Source organism: Ranitomeya imitator, chromosome 4 (genome assembly GCF_032444005.1).
Source record: "Ranitomeya imitator isolate aRanImi1 chromosome 4, aRanImi1.pri, whole genome shotgun sequence".
NCBI lineage: Eukaryota > Metazoa > Chordata > Amphibia > Anura > Dendrobatidae > Ranitomeya > Ranitomeya imitator.
In genome coordinates, this window is record NC_091285.1 from 59337995 (window position 1) to 59362502 (window position 24508).

Sequence of the window (24508 nt, forward strand, 5' to 3'; positions counted from 1 at the left end):
TCAAGAGCTGGTAATCCTACGGACACCACTCCACCTGCCTGCTCACTGTCATGTGGTCCACCCTGGACCCACTGTGGCGCTTTCATGGACTCCATAGCGGCCGAAGCAGAGAACCCCCGCTGCCTGAACCAACTGGTCAGGCCTGGGATCCATCAATTCCATGGGAACCTTGTTTTATGTCCCACGTTCACAAGTATGTCTGTAGGAAAGGGTTCTCATCAGGGACAGGAAACCAACTGATGCGTGGGAGAAGTGCCACCTTTTTTGTCTGTAGGTTTCCTGTCCCTGAAGGGCGGATTCCCTCTCTCATGGTGCGGTCATGGGAGACCGAATAAATATAAAATTGCAAATTCCTCTGTTTTTCAGAACGTAGAGGATTTTTAAGAGGTAAATTGAAAAGCTCCTTTTTTTTTTTACAAGCACTTTGCATCTTTACTTATTTCAGACAACAACTGCAAATTTCCTTTGGATTAAGCAGACAATGAACATTTAGTTTTTTTTGTGTAATCTGGAGCAGGAAAATTACATTCAGTCTGACAATTTAGCATTCACATTAAAACTTTAAAAAACAAAACAAAACTGGCTATGAACTGTACAGCAAATACCAATGTTCTTAGTCTGAGGAATGTCAAATACTCACAATAGGACTGCTAAAAGCCACTTGGGAAATGTCAAAACGTCCTTCAGATTTTTTTCTAAAATGCCCTTGAATATTTGGTCGAGCACTCTGGACCCGTCTCAAAGCTCGCGTGCCTTTATGTCTCACGGTGGACTGGTTTTCTTCAGCCCTGGTGTGAATCGGAATGTTTCTGAGTTTTGTCAAATCTTCGTCATCAGAATCTTCTTCTTTGTAAGTTTCCAAACGTTTTGCTTTTAAATTAAAAATAATTTGCTAATTAAAACCATGGCTTGAAATGTGGACGTATCCTAATTGTACTGCTGGGTTGATAAAAAATACAACAAAAAAAAACAATTCCTTGATAATCTCTTGAGTTTGCTTTATGACAAGAGACATATTGTGACTAAAGAAAACTTGTGCTTGACGGTATCTCACAGTAAGAGAGGACGAGCTATTACGAACACTTAGAACATCTGCCATACTTTTGTCTATTTAAAGTTGGTATGTAACAATGGAAAATGATAACTCAGACCAAAGGTCTTTGATCCACCGCCATCAAGCTGAACTCCATAAAAGACAAGTGATCCGGCTGTCAGTCAGTACCGGGGGCGGTTACAGCCACCGAGCTCTATGCATTGAATGGTGATTGAAGCTGCGCCGGCGCCGCCCCTATGAATGAAAGTCCAAGGCTGCCAGGAGGTTCATTTCCTGCCGGCAGTGGGGCTCTCAGTGAGGGCACCAGGCAGCTTCAAAATGCTATTAACCCCATCTGCAGGTTAATAGCATTTTTTTTTACATGTCATGAGTTAAAGTTTTCTGACTTCGAGAAGTACTCCCACCTATATTTTTTTTATTACATATGTGTATGTGTACTTACAATGTAGTGTGAGTGTATTAATATCCTCACCTACTACTGTTCTACCTGGTGTCCAGTGTGGTTCTTCTCCTATTCTCAGTGATGTCACTGGCCTATAGACTCTCTGGGTCAGACTGCGTTCTGTGTGACCCATAAGTGGCTTTTACAATGTAAGTCTATGGAGCGTGAAAACAAGACATCACGCATAGAGTGAGACAGAAATGAAACAATGTCACCGAGAAGAGGAGCGGAACGACACTGGATCCTGGAGAGAAAATATATCTGGGAGTGCTTATTTAAGAAAAAAGTTAACAATAGACCAAATAAGAGCCAAATGTCTCTAGCCATCTATTGCATTTATTGTGGCCATAAGAGGTTCCTGAACCTTAAAGACGTACTTTTTGGTTAAGGAACTGAAGAAAGGTCTAATATATCTGAACCTGACCATGTAAGCGTTAGGTTGTTTTCCCTGTGTAACAAGAGATGTAACTTACCGTTCTCCTGATGAGAGAATTCATTTCCTACTATTGTACATCTGCGGAAGACCATTTTATTCTCCGTCAATGTCCCAGTTTTGTCTGAGAAGATATACTGGATTTGTCCAAGATCCTCTGTAATGTTTAATGCCCGACACTGCACGGATAAGTCAATTTCCTCATCATATAGATCAAGGTCATTATGTATGAAGTAGATCTGGCCAAGTTTCACCAGCTCAATGGACACATATAAAGAAATAGGAATCAAGACCTGCAAGAAAACAAGGTTCATTTTCAGGGAGACTTTATAAGAATGGATCCTAGAGGGGTCTAAGCACTATTCGAAATCAGGTGCAATACCTCAGGTCAATCGTAAAATGGGGATCCACTTACCTGTAGTAAGATAATCATTGTAAGGAACATGTAAAAACCAGCAAGAGCTGGTGACGTAAAACTTCCATCAGGATTTGGAACATCGAAAAGAGGATGTATTACGAACTTTCCATACCAAAGACCATGACCTAAATAAGAAATGATATATAAGCACGTAGCATAACAATGATAGAATAGACTCAGCAGCACACTAGACTCTAAGCTGTGTAAGGCATTACACAGTTATCAATGTTAAAGTCCAAGACCTCTTTAATGATTTCACTTTCCTGTATGGAATGAAGTAGTCATGTAGAGAAGATGGGTGAATAAGGACAACATATGGGACAACATAGATGTCGGATGAACTATCATTTAGCTGGCAGATATATTTTATGAGTGATTTTGGTCTTAAAGAGATTGTCCACTACTTTTACATTGATGCCGTATCCATAGGATAGGGCATCAATGTCTGATTGGCCGGGGCACGGCAATCAGCACCCCTGCCGATCAGCTATTATCGGTGCCAGAAGCAGTCGCCGGACGGAAGTACTTACTTGCGGAGCTTGGCCGTATCCTTGTAATGGCTCCGTGGGGTACAACACATCCGCCTCCTATCCAATTCAATGGGAGATAGATGTGCAGTAACAAGCCCCAGCCATTACAGGTAGATGGCCAAGCTCCGCAAGTATTTCTGGATGCTGCTGGCGCCGATAATAGCGGATAGGCAGGGGTGCCGAGTGCCAGACCCCGGCCAATCAGACATTGATGACCTATCCTCTGGATAGGGCGTCAATATATAAAAGTAGTGGACAACCTCTTTAATTACACAGTATGTCCTGAATATTTTTTAGTAACCACTAATCACTTTACAGGACGGAAGGGCCACAATGTTTGATCTGGGGCTAGAAAATTACCCTACATACAGGAACTTTCAATCTATAACACAACCACATGACACAATGTTGTCTGCATCTAAAAAATAAAAAAAGGAAACCTACTCCTAGCCTCAAGACCGGCATTTCATACTCTACCTTGGGTGGGATTCTACCTGACGTTTCCAGTTTGGTCAGAGATATCATGTACCATATTCTGGTCAAAAATATATTATAATTGAAATAATAATATATTTTAAAACTTAGACAAAAATGGGAATAGACAAAGAAATGCAAATAGAAATATTAACCTATAGCTCCAATGAGGCACATGACGATGAGGATGCCAACACAACAGAATACATTGATATTCATCCGTCTTTCCAGTTTGCTGCGCTTGTAACGTGGACCACTGTTGTTCAGCATTGCTTTGGTCTCATGCCCTTGGGGAAAAAAATATACAAATAGCCATATTTTAATAAATATCTATATATATGAATGCATTTTACAGAGCTGCTCAGCATGTAGCTGCCTGCTGTTCCTTAGCAATCAGGAAGAATCAAGTGCTTTAATTAACCATTTTGACCCAAAAGAGCAACTTTTAAGGCAAGATTTGCATGTCGCACTGACAGCCAAGATTTTTTTTTTTTAAAGTGAATGGAGTCTAGATTACAACATCTAATTATAACGATCCATCACTGATTCAAGACTAATGAAAATCATGTTATAACTGATTAATATGCAGTCAATACATATTTTAGAATCTAAAATAGAGGTTATTTAAGAAAAAGTTAAAAATAGAATATCTAAATACAATCATATAATTTTTTAATTTAATTTTTGTACAAACAACCAGATCAGTAAAACCCTAGAAATGCTTACAGAGTTAAAGGGGATGTCCAGCCCCCAAAATATGCATACATAAGCTCTACAGAGTAAGTAATATATCTTCCTATTATAGTGCAATTACACTAGGTATCCTATTCATCAGGTAGCCCACACTGGTCCCAGGTTTGCAGGTTTGGCAGCTCCACAACATATCCTGTGCGGGCACATGACCAAAGCTGTTTGTCATGGTGGCAGGTAGTCCAAAATTGGGACTGTCCCATTCATGCATGGTCACATGATGAATCGGGAAACTCTCTTTGTAGGGCACAGGATCAAAAGTAGAGTTGCCAATCCGGGGACTCAGGGAAGGCCAACCGGGCAATTGGATTAATTAATGAAATTGAACTATGATAGTAATTTATATAACTGCTGTATGTAAGGCTCATTTAAATATTATTTCTTTTGGTTGGACAAGTCCTTTAAAAAAGACAAATCCTATATTTCTTACAAGAGGTACAATGTATCTGTTACGTACCTGTCCCGGATCCAGGACTTTGCTCCTCTCACCTCGGTCTGTTAAACTCTTTTGTGCTCCACGTCATGCTTTGCAGATGCCCCCAAGGTGATCCCATGTGATCATCTACCTGGGGCTATAGAAGGTTCACCAAGGCACACATGTGTGTCTTGGTATTAAGACTTCTAAATCCTCTGGCATCCATGACTTCTACCTGTTCCCAGTCTTCTGTCCTCCTACGATCTCCAAGACCTCTGCTATCAGTTCCCGGTTTCCTGTCTGCCTGAAGTGTCCAGGACCTCTGCTATCGGTTCCTGGACTCCTGTCTGCCTGAAGTGTCCAGGACCTCTTTGTCACAATGTGACCGCAGCAGTGTGACACGACCTAGCAATTGGTTGGTCGCAAGACGGAAAGACACACCAGGGAACACCAGGGAAACGTTAACAACGATTGTCCCTATCGGTAAGGAGTGAGGGAATGGACACCTCCTGCACTCACCTGAGGATGGCCCTGATCTTGCTATCTTCCCTATATGGGTTCTATCACCCTGTCGCCAACCAGGCTACCTTGTTCCTCACTTGCCCTGCTCTTATCCCTACGTAGGGAACTGGCAGGTGAGAGCACTGGTTCCGCCACTGCACTAAAACAACAAGGGGTAAGGAAAGACAGTTGGAGCGCCCCCAGACGCAGGGCCGTGGGTTACTCGGTACCGGTTCTCTGCTGGCTCAGTTCTGAGGATGTCACGGTGGCTGGACCCGGTCCGTGACCCTGCAAAGGGGCGTCCAATAAGAGGGTGATGGTGCATAGTGCGATGAATAACGAGGACACATGGTTCAGTTTCTTTACCTTTTACTGAAGGTTTCAGGATCCTCAATCCAGGGAACTGTCAACAGGGCTGTCTGAGACCGGCCGGTCCGAAGGCACACCCAGAGTTCCCTTTGCAGGTGGAAATCAGTGTCTACCCACTAGCGCCTGTGTGTTGTAGTGCTTCCCTGCTGAGCATTTGGAATAGTCCTCACAACTTCTGTTCTCGTTCTTTCTAGATCTTTCTCTTCTCCGTCCCCCAGGTATGTTATGGCTAGGACGCACCTTTATGACAGGTAGGCCTGGAGTTATTCTGGAACCATAGTGTTGCCCCTCTCCCACGATTGCCTCCTATGTCCTTCTTAGGTGTTGTATGGTAGACAGCCAACCTGTAATTAACTGTCCTGCTGCTGTTAGAAGTAATGCGTGGAGACTGTTACTTCCTCGGTGCTCCGGCCACCGGCTATGCGCCTCAGTAGGATGTTGCCGTTCTCGGGGCACGACTCCTACTGGCTCTCCTATGTACTTGATTTCATTTTCTCACTGTCCACAATATCCTTTGCCTTGTGTCCTTTCTTTAGATACCGCCGCAAGGTAGTGCAGGCGCGATTCCGTAACAATCTGTCCTTTCGCTAGGTACCTGCCAGATTTCCCAGTTCTGACAGGTCCTCCCTGGAGCTCTCCCTTGCTTCGTTCTCCCTAACTTCCTGTCCAACCCCTAGTTTTACTAATGTGAGGAGTGGCCCAATAAATAAAGCCTTTTGTCCCCCTAGTGGCTGGAGTGTGAAGTGTAATGTGTGCTGGTGATACCTGGTAAGTAGAACTCCTTTAGTGCAGTCAGACGTACCATTACTCCCCTTAGTGGCAGAGCGACGTTACTGCAACGACCAGATCTCTGGGGCGCTGCACAGACACCAAAAGGGACTGGGTATGAAAAACACCACACTTAGCTTTTTGCTGCAAAGTACCGCACAGCAAGAAAATGACACAAGGAAAACCGAACTCAGCTGTAGAACCACTGCTCCCAGAAAGCTCCTTCTCCCAGCTAGGTCACTGCAGAATGAACTAACACCGACAGTCAGCTGATGCACCTGGTGACCTCTTAAAGGATGGTGGGAGTGGGAATGGTGGGAGTGGTCACCACCCACATCAGCTGACCTAGCAGAAATGCAATGCAATACACCAGCAGGCCACCGGGGAAACTGCATTAACCCCTGATGACCTGAAAAGAAAAAGGTTATAAACTGAGGGAAACCAGATCTGCCACAAATCCAAAAATGGATCGTGACACTCTGGTACTTGTCTGTTATCTCCAGGACCTGTGATACCTGTCTATGGTATTCAGGACCTCAACTACCTGCCTGAAATTTCCAGACCCTCTTCTACCTGTTCTCTGTCTCCTAATCTCCTATGATCTCCAGTGTCTCTGCTACCTGTTTCACACATGCCTTAACTGTCTGCTGCACCAACGTCCATGGCCCGTGTGCCCACCTGGACTTTGTGCTTTGATTATCCACCTCATCAGGTGAGACTAAGAATGTCTCTCAATAGCGACACTGAGGAGTCCTGCTTCAAGTTGGTATAGCTCAATGTAAAAAAAATATTGCCTCAGAAAGGGTAGTAGCAACCCATTTTAATTTAAGAGGTTGTGAGAGATTAAACATTACAAGGATTTCTAGAAATAGCGCCCCTCTTATGCATGGGTTGTGGTTGGTATTGCAGTCTACTTGTAGCTCACGAGTCAGCACCACTTAACTAAATATGATAGATACAGTGAAATGGTGACAAAATGCAACGTATTCTACAATGGCAGACACTAATCAGAGTATTATCCTATTTGACAAGCTGGAAGCACAACATTCGGTAGTCTGATCTGTCTCTGTGATGAAGTTGTTGCACATCTAAAAGAAGTACGCTTTACTCATGACACACTGTAATTAGCAATTTGTCCTGAATTAGTCACCATGTTGTATGTACGGATCACAACACTAATCGAGGCTTAAAGGGAGCCCGTCATCAGGATTGGTCTTGTTACATTACTAAGTCCCTCAGTCTCTGTAATAACACTACAGGGTACTAAAAGACGGAGAAAGAAGTCACCACATATGTCCCAATATTCTGTGAGCCTCTTGGCAATTTAGAAGCAAGAGGGGTCATATCATGTATTGTCCTGTTGCTGGAAGCTTCAAAATGTAAGAAAAGTACAGAATGTAAGACATGTAGGTAGGACTTACACTTTAAAGCATCCGGCTGGCATTTAATAAATGGGGGCGGCAATCCGGTGGCTAATCAGAATAAGCAGATAAAAGCTGATAGCTACTCATAGGCTGAAGAAAAGCGAGAAGAATGGCCATACCCTTCGATTTTAGCAGCACTCCTTAATTGGGAGTGTAGGAAGGGTTTTACAGAATTGTAAAGATTTAGCTAAGAGCAGGAATTAGATTAAACTGGTTATCCGGGACTATTATTTTTTTTCTACTATGGACATAAGGACTAACAGGCAGATAGTTGCTAACTACCTGCCTGTTCTGACCGCCCTAGCTGGCGATTCTGCTGCTTCACGTCAACAGAACAGCACTTCTTTTTCTGAGCTGCTCTATCAATAGAGCATGACTGCCAACATCATGCTGATTGGCAGCAGACTTTCCACAGTTGGGCAGCGAGGAGCCGGCTGTCAACCAGCATGACGTCAGCAGTCACGCCACATCAATAGAGCAGACCAAAAGAGAAGCAGCTATACTGTCAACATGATGTCAGCAGAAGCAGCAGAATCACTGGCAGGAGCGGTCTGTAACTACTCCTATCCGGCAGAGATCAGCAGCAGGCAGAACAGGCTTCGTGCTTGTTAGTTCTTAGCCCAAAAGTAAAAAAAAAAAAAAAAATCCCAGATATCCCCTATAAATTAAAATAAAAATGATAAAAACCCATATACTCACCCCTTCTGTCATTAGCAGCTCTTGTGGTGCTACCCTGATGATTCCCACCAGTCTCAGCTTGTATCCTGCAGCAATCACAAGTCACAGATCACTCACATGACTGCTGCAGCCAATCATTGACCTCAGTGTTGATGCTGGCGTGTATGTCATGTGATTGGCGAGGACCATGTTTGGCTCCAGTGGCCATGTTAATATCCAGTACATGATCACTTTAGGAAGTAAGCAAAGGCCAGCATGAAACAACAAAGCTGCGGCACTGGAATGACACATGACTGAAGAGATTAATATAGGGCTTGTTTATTTTTTTTTTTCTCTTTCCCTGGTCTTCACTAAATTTTTACAAATCCTAAAGAAAATCTGTGCATAGCAATAATGCCTGTATAACCATCACACTTCTATTAATTAATAAAGCTCCAGACAAAATGGCCCTTGTAAGATACTAATGCAAGATACATTTTAAATCTAATATTTATTTTGTTCTTATAATTGGCTGAAGCAATAATGAGCATAGATAAGCATACCGGAAAAGACGTGACCTCCAGAGCCCTGAATGTTGAAGCAAGCGGCTGGACATTGCTGCAGTGAGGACTAAATGTGATCATTACTGCATACGTGCTGCCCTATGCTTGATCTCAGCAAGGTAGAGCCAGCTTCATTATCGGACTCTCATTTCAGCCATGATCCATTCTCACTGGGCACTAGAACTACATTTAGCTGCTTCTACAGCCGAAATAAGCACTATGGACACTGATGGGAACATCGTGAAATAAGGCTATGAGTATGCCAGAATAAAGGAGAACAAGAACATGTCAGGTGCGAAAAATACAGTAACCATCGAAAATTAATATACTGTACATCATATGCATTGAGAAAAAGAATTAGACGAATATATAGCAAATTCTGCCTTTTCCAAAGATCTCATAGTGACAGAATACTAAACTTATCCACCAAAATGTGATTGGGGCATTTGGTACACTTCTTGGCTTCCGAGGCACACACTGTGCATGTCCAGAAGCAATCTTCTAAACTTCCAGTCATGGGCAGTGTGTCTCTGAAGCCAGGTGTACGCTTCCCAGCTTCAAAGGTGCACACTATGCATGACCAGAAGCCATCTTCTAAACTTCCAATCATGAGCAGTGTGTCTCTGAAGCCAGGTGTACGCTTCCCAGCTTCAAAGGTACACACTGTGCATGACCAGAAGCCATCTTCTAAAATTCTGGTCATGGGCAGTGTGTCTCTGAAGCCAGGTGTACGCTTCCCAGCTTCAAAGGTGCACACTATGCATGACCAGAAGCCATCTTCTAAACTTCCAGTCATGAGCAGTGTGTCTCTGAAGCCAGGTGTACGCTTCCCAGCTTCAAAGGTGCACACTGTGCATGACCGGAAGCCATCTTCTAAACTTCCGGTCATGGGCAGTGTGTCTCTGAAGCCAGGTGTACGCTTCCCAGCTTCAAAGGTACACACTGTGCATGACCAGAAGCCATCTTCTAAACTTCCGGTCATGGGCAGTGTGTCTCTGAAGCCAGGTGTACGCTTCCCAGCTTCAAAGGTACACACTGTGCATGACCAGAAGCCATCTTCTAAAATTCTGGTCATGAGCAGTGTGTCTCTGAAGCCAGGTGTACGCTTCCCGGCTTCAAATGTGCACACTATGCATGACCGGAAGCCATCTTCTAAACTTCTGGTCATGGGCAGTGTGTCTCTGAAGCCAGGTGTACGCTTCCCAGCTTCAAAGGTGCACACTGTGCATGACCGGAAGCCATCTTCTAAACTTCCGGTCATGGGCAGTGTGTCTCTGAAGCCAGGTGTACGCTTCCCGGCTTCAGAGGCGTGCACTGCGCCTGTCCGGAACTTTAGAAGATGGCTCAAACTGTAGGTTTTTGTCCTGATGAAGAGGTCTTGTGTTGACCTCGAAATGCGTTCACTTTGTAAACCTGTTCAGATAAAGTTTTCAAGGATATCATCTGTTCGTCAAATTAATCGGCAGCACATCCAGTGACACTTCACCTGGATATGTATTCTCCCATGTATAAAGGGCAGACCATGCCAGGTTTCGATATCTCTGTCTGACATTTTTGTAATCTTGGCACATGAAGCTAACGCATTTCACTATTTTTTGATGAAAAGGTGTAGATAGTCTTTGTACTAGGATATTTTTAGAAAGTTCATAATATACTTAATTCTTATTTCTTCACAAACCTCCAATGGGGTAAATATGAGGAAGTGCTGGCTTTTGGGAAGGGTGGAGCAAAGAGAAAATGTCACTAGATGAATTGCTGCACCCTTACATTTCACAATAGAAGATATTCGTATTCGAAAGGTCAAGCTGCAAGAAATAGATTTTTCTGGAGCTTTTGATAATGCTTAGTGTTTTTTGGAGCACAAGATACTTAAGGAAAATGCTGGCAGTGTTTCCCAGAAGTGTTTTCTTTGGCGTCTCCCTAACTATGTACTCGGTGGATTCGCCGTTGACAACTTATTTTTTTAATAGTGAATTAAAATAGTGGGCAGCTTCCAAACGGGTAATGCCTGAAGAGTGGTCAGTTTTAGTTTTTTCGCAGCTTTTGAAGCCTGAAGTGGTTAAAGAAGTCAAGGAACACATACACAGCAAGGTGGTTTTACTTTGCAGTAGATATTTTAAAACATTTTTTTTACATTTTTAAATGCTTTTTCAAATGTGATCCTGAGCAAACTGCCTAAAAGAGAAGCTGTATGCACATACCCTAATAAAAGGATTCACCATGTGGGTAGATTTTTTTTACACTTTGGATCCCAAAGTGTATCCACAATCCTAATAACAAATGCTTGAAAAATAATGGGAAAATTAAATCACCTGCATAGACCACAACTCCAATGGCTTCTTCTGTATTTCGTACAGTACATCCTCGTAGAAGGAGACTATCTGTGCCAAATCCTGTACGTTGCCCATTATTCAGATCCCTACAAATAAACAAAAATAAATCACATACAGTTAAAGCAGCCGTTTCTAGAATTGTGGCTACATCAAAAACACAAATTTTGGTATTTTGAAAAGGCTCTTAAGGGGAACAGGTCATATCGAGTAACTCTACTTACCTTCAGATATAGGGTTAATTTGCACACAAATAGGATTAAAATCATGCCTGCGTGCCTTACAGGAACAGCGGCTACAGGGAGAAAATTAACTTATATTCTCCCTGCGCCTGCTCACTTTGAGTCATTGAGGAAATGCAGGAAGCAAATAGTCATTGCTCACTCTATAGTGAGCGCACTGTAATCACTCCCCAGCACTTTGGTTGACAACTTGCTCTGCCCACATAGGCTGCTCGCACACAGGATGCACACAGACAGGCTGCGCACTCACATACACACCGCACACACACACAGGATGCACATACAGGTTGCACACACACACACACACACACACAGGATGCACATACACACACCCGTTGCACACACACACACACACTGCATACACACAAAGGTTGCGTACAGACACAGATTGCACACACACAGGCTACACACGCAGGTTGCACACACAGGCTGACACACACACAGGCTGACACACACAGGCTACACACAGGCTGCGCACATACACATGTTGCACACACACACAGGCTGCACTCACAGGCTGTATAAACAGGCTGCACACACACAGACTGCACACACACACAGGCTACACACACACAGGCTGCACACACACAGGCTGCACACACACACACAGGCTGCACACACACACACAGGCTGCACACACACACAGGCTGCACACACACACAGGCTGCACACACACACACAGGCTGCACACACACACAGGCTGCACACACACACACAGGCTGCACACACACAGGCTGCACACACACACAGGCTGCACACACACACAGGCTGCACACACACACAGGCTGCACACACACACAGGCTGCACACACACACAGGCTGCACACACACACAGGCTGCACACACACACAGGCTGCACACACACAGGCTGCACACACACACGCTGCACACACACACAGGCTGTAGAGCTGTCTACCAATCAATGTGTCAGGGAGTGATTACAGCTGTACTCCCTGTGTAGTGAGCAGTGGCTGTAACCGCTCCCTGTACCATCCCTATGTCTGGAAGATACAAGTCCACATTTGCAGACGAGGGCTTTGCGGAGGACTGCGTAGTTCCTCTGTTAAGCCCTGCCCACTGCCACGCCTCTTCCTTCAGCTCCGCCTACATCGACATGCGTCCTGCGTACCCGATCTTTAACATTGGGTATGCAGGCCATGCAGATGTAAGCAGATGCCTCCGCATGCATCATTTTCTTGCTGCACCGACCTGCGTCAAAAGCAACATGTTGCATTTTTTTTGCGGTCGGCACAGCGTGAAAACGACGCAGGCGGAGGCATTCTCATACATCCGCATGGCCTGCATACCCAATGTTAAAGACAGGGTACATAGGACGCATGCCGATGTAGGCGGAGCTGAAGGAAGAGGCGTGGCAGTGGGCAGGGCTTAACAGAGGAACTACGCAGTCCTCCACAAAGCCCTCGTCTGCAAACGTGAAACTAGCCTAACCTGCTAGGTCAGTGTACAGACGCAAAGGTCGCATTTGCCAACTTTCTACTTCAGAAATACAGGTCGAGCAAACGAGCACATATCACACAAGTTTCTGTTGCTAAATGCCACTGCACCATCAGATCTCTCCAAGAGTAAGAAGATCTGCAATAAGTAGGGGCATGTGCCTCGCAATCAGCTGAAAATTATATTTAGGGAGTCAGAAAGAGATTAATATGTGTAAGTCTATAACAGACAGCACCAGAGTCTTAGGAATCTGTCTACAGGTTTCTGCTATGTAATCTGAGGGCAGCGTGAGTTACAGGTCGAGACACTAATTTCAGCTGTTACTTATTATGTTGTGTGCTGCTGTTTCAATACAATCAGTGCTTTATCAGCAGGAGATTATCGCAGCCAGACTAGCTGCCTTGTGCTTCCTGGTCCATCCAGAAAGCTGGGGTTAGCTTTCTGAGCTCTGCTACATCTACAGCTGAGAAAACTCTGATTATGTCACAACTGCTGCACCCAGTAAACTAAGTGACACATCGCTGGAATCATGGTCTCTTTTCCTACATTATGCTGCTCCACTGGCGGACACAGTAAAAAAAGGGCCCCTGTGCAAGGACAATATATGGGCCCTTTGCAGCCCGAGAACTCCTAAAAATGCAAAATTGCACTTGCTTTGGAGCGAGAAATGGGCCCCCTTACCTCTTGGGCCCCTGTGCAGCCGCACAGGTTGCACCAATGGTATGTCCGCCCCTGTGCTGCTCTTAGATGAGGAAGCAAAAACCTGCTGACAGATTCCATTCACCATACAAATGCAACTTTGGTATAGAATAAAAGTGCTGCTACATATGACCTTCCTCCTAAGTTCTCAGATGCACAATGATTGGTGTATATAGGGAAGTAGATGTTGGAAGATCTAAGCATAAACTGTAGATATGTGATCGCACGTCTGTGCTTTATTGTATACATGTGTGTATGTAGGTTTGAGCTCTCTATATGTAAAGCAAGGAAAAAACCCAGTTACAAATCCTTGCATAAATTCCTTTGATTAATTGTTACGTTTCTGTCAGTATCCTAATATTTTTTATGCATTACTTTTAAAGCTCTTTTATTGTTTTTTTTTATTGTGCGCATCATTAGGTAAAAAGCAAATCAACAATTCATACCTGACATGGTGCCGAAAAAAAAAAACAAGGAAGATACACAGTCTTCTAGATAAGTAATATCAAAACATGTGGAATATGAATGAGCAAAGATATAAAAATAAAGTGACAGCTGGGAGCAGTGAGGACTGTGATACGCCGCCTTTGTTTGTCTATTTTATTGCTTAGTGAGAGAAGAGAGGGAGAAGGGAGTAAGCCACTGCCAGAGACCTCTGGCAGCAGCTTATGTCACGTAGACAAACAAAAGAATGAGGGTGAAATCCTTCTCTTCTAACATTAACACTCTGCTCACTGATACCCCCACAAGAATAGCCTCCCTTTTCCTTTTATACCCCCTTTACTGCCCCCTCCCACTCCTTCTTGATCCAATCCCATAGCCCCTATTCAAACTTTATTTTCCTCTCGTGGGCCAGTAACAGCCTACGAATACGGCTCCGGCCCCTTCTGAATGGTTGCAAATGTATACACAAAAATTAATAACAGGGTAGAAGTTTTCTGTGGATGAAGTGTTTAGGTGAAGCATCATGAAATAACCGAATATCGTTGACTTGCTCTACCACCATCCTCCCTCCATGAATAAAACCCACCTTGTAACCCTTGGGCCTAATGAGAACAATGTGAACGTGAATAATAGATATTTGCCTAACATTTCAATACCGACGTATCACTTCAAATACTCACATGTAACCTTTGAATTTGCTGAGGTTGTTATTTGGCTTCTCACATACAATAGTATATTTAAAGGACTCGGGGTCAAATGGAGATTCCTAGAATGAAAAAAAACAATCAAAATCAATTACATAGTTTCTAAATGTTTATTAATTTTATGCGTCGTGACACAATACTATGTTCCTGTAAACTAAAGTTGTTTTTTAGGGTCCATCAAGCCGTTTTGATAAATAATCAACCCACCAAAGTCATTTTCTTGGGTTTGCTATTTTCATTTGATTCATAGGTTGTTCCATTTAATAGCCAAATTGTTGTTTAGACAACTTGTAATAAGGAAGTCATTAATTGTTCTTTGACCTCAACTGTTGCAATATCCTACTTGTTCTGGATAAAAGACTTTAAAGAGATTGTCTAGGACTTTTTTTTTTAAACTAGAGACTAAAAACTAACAGGAAGGTAGCTGCAAATTACCTGCTTGTTGTAACTGGCTCAGAATGGTGACTGACCGCTCCTGTCGGCAATTCAGCTGCTTCACGTAAACAGAACAACTTCTTCTTCCTATGGGCTGCTGTCAACAAGCGTGGCTGCCAGCGTCATGATGATTGACTGTCAGCTTCCTGCAGTTAGGCGGCGGGGAGCAGGCTGCCAGTCAGCGTGACAGCTCCGTGAACAGAGCAAAGCAGAATAGAAGCTGCTGCTCTTTCAACGTGACGTCAGTGGGAGCCACAGAGTCACTGGCAGGAGCTGTCTATGACCACTTTGTGCCAGCAGAGACTGTACAACAGGATGGTAGTTAGCAACTACCTGTCTGTTAGTTCTTAGGCACATTGTAAAAAAATATAGTCCCTGATAACTCATTTACGCTGACCATACATATGCCATATGTGTGACCGGAAAGCTTACAACCCCAACACATGAATAATCAGACAAGTATCCATATGTTTTCAATGGAAAGAGAGAATAAAGCAGCTGCCAAAACATTTACGGCAGGGACTCCTCTCCAAGAGAGCAAAAGAGTTGGGTGCTGGGATTTTAACGGCCTGAACCTTATCTTCCCTGACTATTGTCTAGGGGAGACAGTTGGGAAGCCATTAGATGATCCATCAAACCTGTTGATATTAGTGGGTTCATTTGACTTTAAACCATTGTGTATGTGTCAGCCAAGTCTGCCAATGTCAATGGTTTTGACCAACAGTCTAATGAGTATAGGGGCTCCTGAACCCCCTTGGCAGATGACAATCAGGGTCATAAAGATCTGTCATGTCAGATTTTGGACTGTTGATTGCTTTGTCCTCTAAGAGATAACACACTACAAAATAAGCAACCGAGAGAGGCAGGCCGTTCTTAACGATAAGCACAGAACAATGCCATTGTTCTCAGCAACTGGACGATGCACTACCAAAACGTTTTGTGCCGCACAAAAGATTATTTCACCTGAGGATCAAGTGTTATGAGCGTTCCAATAATCTTTCAGTATAAATGCACCTTAAGTCACTGCTAGACACATATGGTGCTGGCTTATTGCTCCTAGAACGAAACAATTGGACAGATGATCATTGGGAGAGAGTTGGAAGACCCCCAAACCCATGGCTTGTCCCTCTGAAATCGGTAAGTACCGTAACTTGGTTTTTGCACTGGAGAATGCTTGCTTTTCAGCAGAGCTTATTGCTGGTATGATTATTGCAGTCAAGTTAAACATGGAGACTAGCTTAAGAAAATCATTGGCCTGACAGAGACACCTGTGGTCCAATCTTTTAAGGAAAAATAAAACACAGGCTATCAGTCAACACCAAGGCATCTGACACCTGAAGGACCATGCAGATCTCTCCTCTCATGACAAAGTTATGGGGCCCATTTACTAGGAGTTCAATTCTGTAGGAGTGGAGCTAAAGCAAGACTGATAAGTTGGGCATGCTCCACATGGTTGCCCAGAGAACCTTTACATTCTGGTGATTACCAGAAAAGAAGTGTTCTCTAATAATAGGATTGATGGGTATTAAACCATCTTTTGAGTTGCATCATGCATTTGCGAGCTCAGCTTTGCCAACATCTCACAGTGGCGGAACGTCTGAAGTGCTTCTACACCAGCAAGACATCTTCAGAAATTCTTTTCCCCACGTCCTACTTTCCTTGACACTCAGACGGCTCATACCGTTTCCTAATTTAATTTTTCTAACACAGGAACAATTGTACAGCCAGTTACCTGATTTTTTTTTCCAAAAGAATTACTCTACCATGGGAGTGCGAGGAAGGTTAAATGTAGCATACTAATCGAATATGAAGCACCTAATTAGCTGTATCTGAATGTTAAACTCGCAACTAAAATAATTTACGGAGCATCAGAAGGAAGACATGTCCTTATTGGCACAGAAAGAGCAGGCCAACAACAATGAGAAGTGGCACGTAATTCACAAGTGAGAAATCTCATCCACATAAAACTAATTAGATTCTCTTCTCGTGATGTCCTCCATAATGACAGCATGCGAAGCATGAAAACACAAGGAGGCAAAGGCACCATGCACCACCGGCAGCAGCAACGTTACAGATAGCTCAGCTTAGTAAAATGGGAATACCTGAGAGGTTAAAGTTTGACTTAAGTGTAATGCTGTTCTATATTTTGCAATTTTTGCAAATCTATGTAAGCACCAAACTGCAGACATGACAGCCATTACCAGGCAGGACGTCACAATACAGTTTCATCTACACATGGTAATTGTTTAGACATCATCATGATGGAGATTCAACAATTTGCTTGAAATTCTGAAGGTTTGTATGACCATAAAACATGGATTCCGAATCAGTCTTTTTATTCTACCAACTTGCATTTCTCGAAAATAATCCAGCAAATGGGTCAAGCTGAGGAAGGAATCCTAAGAGTCCTCTCCACTAGTGACGAGCGAATATACTCGTTACTCAAGATTTCTTGAGCACACTGGGTGGGTCCTCCGAGTATTTTTTAGTGCTCGGAGATTTAGTTTTTATTGCCGCAGCTGAATGATTTACATCTGTTAGCCAGCATAAGTACATGTGGAGATTTCCTAGCAACCAGACAACCCCCACATGTAGTTATGCTGGCTAGCAGATGTAAATCATTCAGTTGCGGCAATAAAAAATAAATCTCCGAGCACTAAAAAATACTCGGAGGACTCCCGAGCATGCTCGAGAAATCTTGAGTAACGAGTATATTCGCTCATCACTACTCCCCACTATATCACGGAGTTTAGGAGAAGGCATCAACATGCAACGCATGGCCAGTTTCTGATATTACATCGGAAGAATGCAAGTGAGCAGAAAGATTAAAATTACAGATTAAGAATTACCACTCCGGATCTGTTTGTTATGGTAATACATATTTTTTATAGAGGTAAAGTCTCTGTGTAATCCATGTCTAAAGGATAACTGAGTGTCACCATTTCCCTTGTGTCAAGAGGATGTGTCGCAACGCAGGCTGATACAGAGAGATGGGTGACATGGTCAATGTGGGACCTCGATAATGGGAATGGCAGCATCTTGTTGTAATGCTAGCACAGAAAGTGATGTTGATTGTACACACAGTGTGGTAGGACAATTATGGTGAAGCAGGAGCCCAAGCTTAGGATATGGCCCAGGCCCCATGGTCTTCTTGACCCATCACTGATAGCATCTCCGAATTAGAGCAGGAAGCATTGTAAGGCCGGACTGGCACTATACACAGAGGCTTGGCATGCAAATCTTCAGACCCTCTTTAGTGTCCAGGGAAAGTGATGATGAACTCCTCCATTCCTGGGTACTGTATTGTGATGAATTAACGCCTGCTAGTTAACTATATAACCAGGAGCTTGTTTACCAGCTATTTACATAGGTGTTGAAATAGTTATATCTACAACTTGAAAGTTTCTCAGATTCAGTTTCCAGCTCAAGAGAGGACCAAGAAATACACAGGCATGTGATTTCCATGACTCTCCAAAGAAAATCCGAAGAGTCTGTTTATTTATACCCTTCATTAATATAGGGATATCATGCATAAATTTAAAGAAAACCTGTCACCAGAAAAATGCTAGCAACCTGCAGATATGTAGTTAATCTGCATATTAATAGCATTATTAACCTGCCCGGCGCTTGTACGTAGCCGAACGCTTCGGGGAGAAAATTAATTTTATTTTCCCAACATTTATAAGATTATCTCCGCACAGGAACATTTTTTTAAACACATCGAAATGTGGAAATTATTATTATTCCAAGAGCTATTGATCAAAATGTTGATGAAAATTACCTTTGTTCATGGGAAAACCCCATTAATCTCTGTCTAATAGCTAGTTTCCTACTCCTTACTGATGAGGGGCAAATACCCCGAAACAGCTGTCTGTGGATGGATACCATGTTTTGGCATAGGTGGTTTTCCTTTTTGGATACTGCCCTTCCCGTGGTTGTTCCTTCCCGGTGAAAGACCTGGCTATTTATTGCTTGCGTTGAGAAACACGTGATGGTGTCTCCGCGGCTTTTCTACATGCAGGTGCCTACAGAGTGGGCACCCCGGAAAAGTTTTTTAAAATAAAAAAATGAAATATTTACAACATTAATCTAAAATATGCAAATATAAAATATGCAAATTATTTCGCTTACACAGGTGTGTATCTAGTTAAAGAAACAGCTTAAATATGTTTTTATAACACTGAAAAAAACATCAGCTTCGTAATATAAGTTAATGCAAGTAAAACTGTAGGTACACGTTACACAAAAAGCAGCATTTTACCCAGTGTCAGAGCAGGACAATTATACGTCTGTGTGGCCTGTCAGCAGATCGGCAAATGCAAAATAAAAAAAATCTGCTCTAAAATGAGCAAATGTGAGTACTTGAGAAAAGAGTAAATTGGTTCAACACACCACAAGTGCAAATTAATTCACTTGCATCCGTTACTGAATCACATCACATGTATTCCTCTTCTATGTAATAGTTTTTAGGAATCGCTACAAAATTAATGGCTTTCCATTTAGTCCATCCGGCCTTTCGGAGATGCGGTTTTCACCATTTTTCATCCTCTCATTATACAACTCATTTACAGTAGAAGTTTCACTTGTAGGACTTTTTTTTTAAAGGGAAAGATAAAAAAAAAGTTTGACTATTGATATCTGGAATAGTTTACATTTGTATAGCTTCGTATTCTGCTATATTCACCAGACTCCTTAGGCCCTGTTAGGCTGTGGTCCCGTCCTAGGTCATTACAGAACCCCTGGTCCCTTACAGACAAGGCCCCTACCCTGATGTAATGGTCTTGAAATCGATGATGACAGCACTATTTAGGTTGCCAAGCTGGACATGTACGCTTCAGTTCATGAAGACCGGCGATGTTCTCGCTGGTCTCCATAAGGGGGTAATATTGAAGTCGGACAATCCGGATTCATTAAGAGGTGCGTGCTTTTTTTTAATGAATCAGAGGTGGCATATGACCCTGACAAATGGCGTGAAGCCGTGTGCTCTTCGCCACAAATCTTACTCCAGTTATGGACTGAAGTACGATTTTTGGAGTAAGGAACGCCAGTGCTCGTTATGAATTAGACAAGCTGTACTATCACGCCCAAGCTTCGCCCATTTTGACAGAACTAGTCAAAACTATGGTAAAAGTCACAAAATTCTTGCGCAACTTCATGTTGTGCAAAAATATTGTGACTTTTCAGAGTAATTAGTGCAACAATTCTGGCGCAATTGCTTTGATGAATTGGGGCCATAATGTGCCCACTCTGCTCGGCATTATGTTTGTTTGTTTTTTTAAGTAAAGTCCTATCTTGCACATTAAATAGCTCCTGATATTAGTGGTTTAACCCCTTAAATGCCACTGCCACGAAATGAAGGGATTTACCAAAGCTTTGCTATGGTGCCCTACCTTTTGTTAGTTATCTCCTTGTACAAGAATTAAGAGCTGCTACTAATGAAACATTTACGATTGCTCCTCCACGAGATAACGCAGCGCGATGCTGACATCTGCTTTACGCATGTTGTACAATCAATAATGATAGGACATTGATTCTTTGCTGCAGTCAGGGAGGATTGTTCCTTTAGCTGGGGCGGTTTTTACAATTCCCTTTGTGACTTCCATTCTGAAGTGTAATTACGGCACAATGGTAATGACGACGCCTTTTCAACGCAAAGTTCAACTCCTACGAAGTCTTCTTTCCTTTTCTCTCTCCCTCTCTGAAGTGACATTTGTCTGTAAGATGTTGAAGGTGGCATTTATCTGCCAAATAACAGAACTCCTCCAAAGTTAAACACTATTGAAAGTGTAGATTCAATTAGAGCTTATTTTAAATTCACAGCTCAGAGAGAAATTTTCCTAAATGTCAAAGGAAAAGTTAATCTCTCGGTCACCTCAAAGATACCCTCATAGCGAGGGGAGAAGTTACCGTACCTTCAAACTCTTTTAACCTTCCGTATCGAAAGACACAAAGAGCTTATCTTATTAAGTATTAAACTCGGAAGGAAGAGCGACTGGAGAACATTAACGGAACTCCTAGGTATGAGGCAGGGATAAAGGGGCATTGTGACGGCCAAAAACTAATCTTCAAGTGTTTGCAGGTCCAATTTCAATTTTCATTAAACCAATTTAATGAAATTGTTTTACACTGCAAGAGTATTATTATTATTCTGCACAAGGGAATTACAAGGACGAGTTATTAGCACCTGGTAGAAATGCACTGGGGTTCACGGGGAATGAATCTCGTGTGACAAGATATGCAGACTAGGATGACCAGTCATGTTCGAAAATTACATAGCAGCATTTCTACTAAAAGATTTATTCAACAGTGTTTTTGTTAAAAAAAAATCTATTTCTTTCACACACTTTGAATATAGCCGGGGTTTAATGTCAATTAAGACAACAGTTCACAGCATCTTTGAGTATTAAATTGCGAATTAAACGACTCACATCTATACTTTTTATTTATTAAAAGTGTGTACATGCATGTAGTGTATCGTGAGTGTAAGAAAAAGGTTTTATCCACTACTAGAACGACCCACTCTTGATCTAAATGCTTGGCGCGGATACAATAAAAAAAGCCCGACAACCAGTCAGCGCTGGCGTCGCTGTCCCCAACTTCGGATGTATTGAACATCAAGAGGAAGTCAAGGCTGCAGCTGATCTCACTTCCCCGTGATGTTCAATACTTCTGAAGGCGGAGACAGTGACGCCAGCGCCGATTGTTTTTCAGGCTCACGTGTCATAACAACCGCATGAGAGCCCCGGGACTCCAAGTGCCGACAACACTGGAACTGTGTCGGCATGGTAGGTGAGTATAAGGGTTTTTATTTTATCGGCCAAACATTTAAATCAAGAAGGGGTTGTCCTAGTAGTTGGACAACCCTTTTAATATACTCACCTACCGCTGCTCTCTTCGATGTCCTGTGTCGTTTCGCTCCTCATCTAAATGACATAACCACAATTGCGACTAGCCAGCTCACTCTATGCATGAGCTGGATGTTTCAGTTTTTTTATAATGCTAGTCTGTCTCGTTCTCCCTCCCCATAGACTTACATTGTAAGAGTCACGCAAATCACCGCGTGATCTGGAGAGTCTGTAGAGCGGAGACATCACTGAGAAGGGTAGAAGAACAGCGTCGAACACAGTAGGTGAGCATATTAATACATTCACACTACATTACATGTGTATATATACAGCTCTGGCAAAAATTAAGAGACCACCACATCAAAACCCTGTCATTGGCAGCCCAATCTCCAGACCTGAACCCCATAGAAAAACTCTGGAATCTCATCAAGAGGATGATGGATAGTCACAAGCCATCAAACAAAGAACTAGTTAAATTTTTGCTCCAGGAGAAGTACAAAAGACTAGTGAAAGCATACCAAGACGCGTGAAAGCTGTGATTAAAAATCATGGTTATTCCACAGAATATTAATTTCTGAACTCTTCCTGAGTTAAAACATTAGTATTGTTGTTTCTAAATGATTATGAACTTGTTTTCTATGCATTATTTGAGGTCTGAAAGCACTGTTTTTTTTGTAATTTTGACCATTTCTCCTTTTCAGAAATAAAATACAAAATGTATTGCTTGGAAATTCGGAGACATGTTGTCAGAAGTTTATAAACTAAAAGAACAATTTACATTTCACTCAAAAATATACCTATAAAGAAAAAAATCAGTCAAACTGAACATTTTGCAGTGGTCTTTTAATTTTTGCCAGAGCTGTATGTGTGTGTGTATATATATATATATATATATGTATATATATATATATATATATATATATATACATATATATATATATATACACTAGCTATTGAACCCGTTCTACGCCCGGGTGGCTAGCATCTATATTTGTATATAGTCTCCATCCTGGTATGTGCTGCTCCATCCTGCGTCCCCATCCTGTCATGAGCTGCTCCATCCTGCGTCCCCATCCTGACATGTGCTGCACCCATCCTGCACCCCCATTCTGACATGTGCTGCTCCCATCCTGCACCCCCATTCTGACATGTGCTGCTCCATCCTGCGTCCCCATCCTGTCATGTGTTGCACCCATCTTGCGCCCCCATTCTGTCATGTGTTGCACCCATCCTGCGCCCCCATTCTGTCATGTGCTGCTTCCATCCTGCGCCCCATTGTGACATGTGCTGCTCCCATCCTGCGTCCCCATCCTGACATGTGCTGCACCCATCCTGCACCCCCATTCTGACATGTACTGCTCCCATCCTGCACCCCCATTCTGACATGTGCTGCACCCATCCTGCGCCCCCATCCTGCCATGTGTTGCACCCATCTTGCGCCCCCATTCTGTCATGTGTTGCACCCATCCTGCGCCCCCATTCTGTCATGTGCTGCTTCCATCCTGCGCCCCATTGTGACATGTGCTGCTCCCATCCTGCGCCCCCATTCTGACATGTTCTGCACCCATCCTGTGCCTCCATTCTGTCATTTGCTGCTCCCATCCTGTCATGTGCTGCTCCCATCCTGTGCACCCGTTCTGTGATGTGCTGCTCCCATCCTGTGCCCCCGTTCTTTCATGTGCTGCTCCCATCCTGCGCCCCTGTTCTGTCATGTGCTGCTCCCATCCTGCGCCCGTTCTGTCATGTGCTGCTGCCATCCTGCGCCCCCGTTCTGTCATGTGCTGCTCCCATCCTGCGCCCCCGTTCTGTCATGTGCTGCTCCCATCCTGCGCCCCCGTTCTGTCATGTGCTGCTCCCATCCTGCGCCCCCGTTCTGTCATGTGCTGCTCCCATCCTGCGCCCCCGTTCTGTCATGTGCTGCTCCCATCCTGCGCCCGATCTGTCATGTGCTGCTGCCATCCTGCGCCCCCGTTCTGTCATGTGCTGCTCCCACCCTGCGCCCATTTTGTCATGTTCTGCTGCCATCGTGCGCCCGTTCTGTCATGTGCTGCTCCCATCCTGCGCCCCCGTTCTGTCATGTGCTGCTCCCATTCTGTGCCCCCGTTCTTTCATGTGCTGCTCCCATCCTGTGCCCGTTCTGTCATGTGCTGCTGCCATCCTGCGCCCCCGTTCTGTCATGTGCTGCTCCCATCCTGCGCCCCCGTTCTGTCATGTGCTGCTCCCATCCTGCGCCCCCGTTCTGTCATGTGCTGCTGCCATCCTGCATCCCTGTTCTGTCATGTTCTGCTGCCATCCTGCATCCCTGTTCTGTCATGTTCTGCTGCCATCCTGCATCCCTGTTCTGTCATGTGCTGCTCCCATCCTGCGCCCCCGTTCTGTCATGTGCTGCTCCCATCCTGCGCCCCCGTTCTGTCATGTGCTGCTCCCATCCTGCGCCCCCGTTCTGTCATGTGCTGCTCCCATCCTGCGCCCCCGTTCTGTCATGTGCTGCTGCCATCCTGCATCCCTGTTCTGTCATGTTCTGCTGCCATCCTGCGCCCCCGTTCTGTCATGTGC

The 24508-nt window shown here is 43.7% G+C and overlaps 1 protein-coding gene across 2 annotated transcripts in view; it reads right to left on the reverse strand.

Moving 5' to 3' along the window:
- The window catches only part of ATP10B (ATPase phospholipid transporting 10B (putative)), a 605931-nt gene that overhangs the window by 43604 nt on the left and 537819 nt on the right, over positions 1-24508 (reverse strand). For both annotated transcript variants that reach the window (XM_069763782.1, XM_069763783.1), the window contains 6 exons: positions 14649-14734; positions 11111-11217; positions 3507-3638; positions 2345-2472; positions 1970-2222; positions 641-870 (listed from right to left, as the gene is read on the reverse strand). In XM_069763782.1, the coding sequence (XP_069619883.1) occupies positions 641-870; positions 1970-2222; positions 2345-2472; positions 3507-3638; positions 11111-11217; positions 14649-14734 (936 nt within the window). The remainder of the gene's footprint in view (positions 1-640; positions 871-1969; positions 2223-2344; positions 2473-3506; positions 3639-11110; positions 11218-14648; positions 14735-24508) is intronic.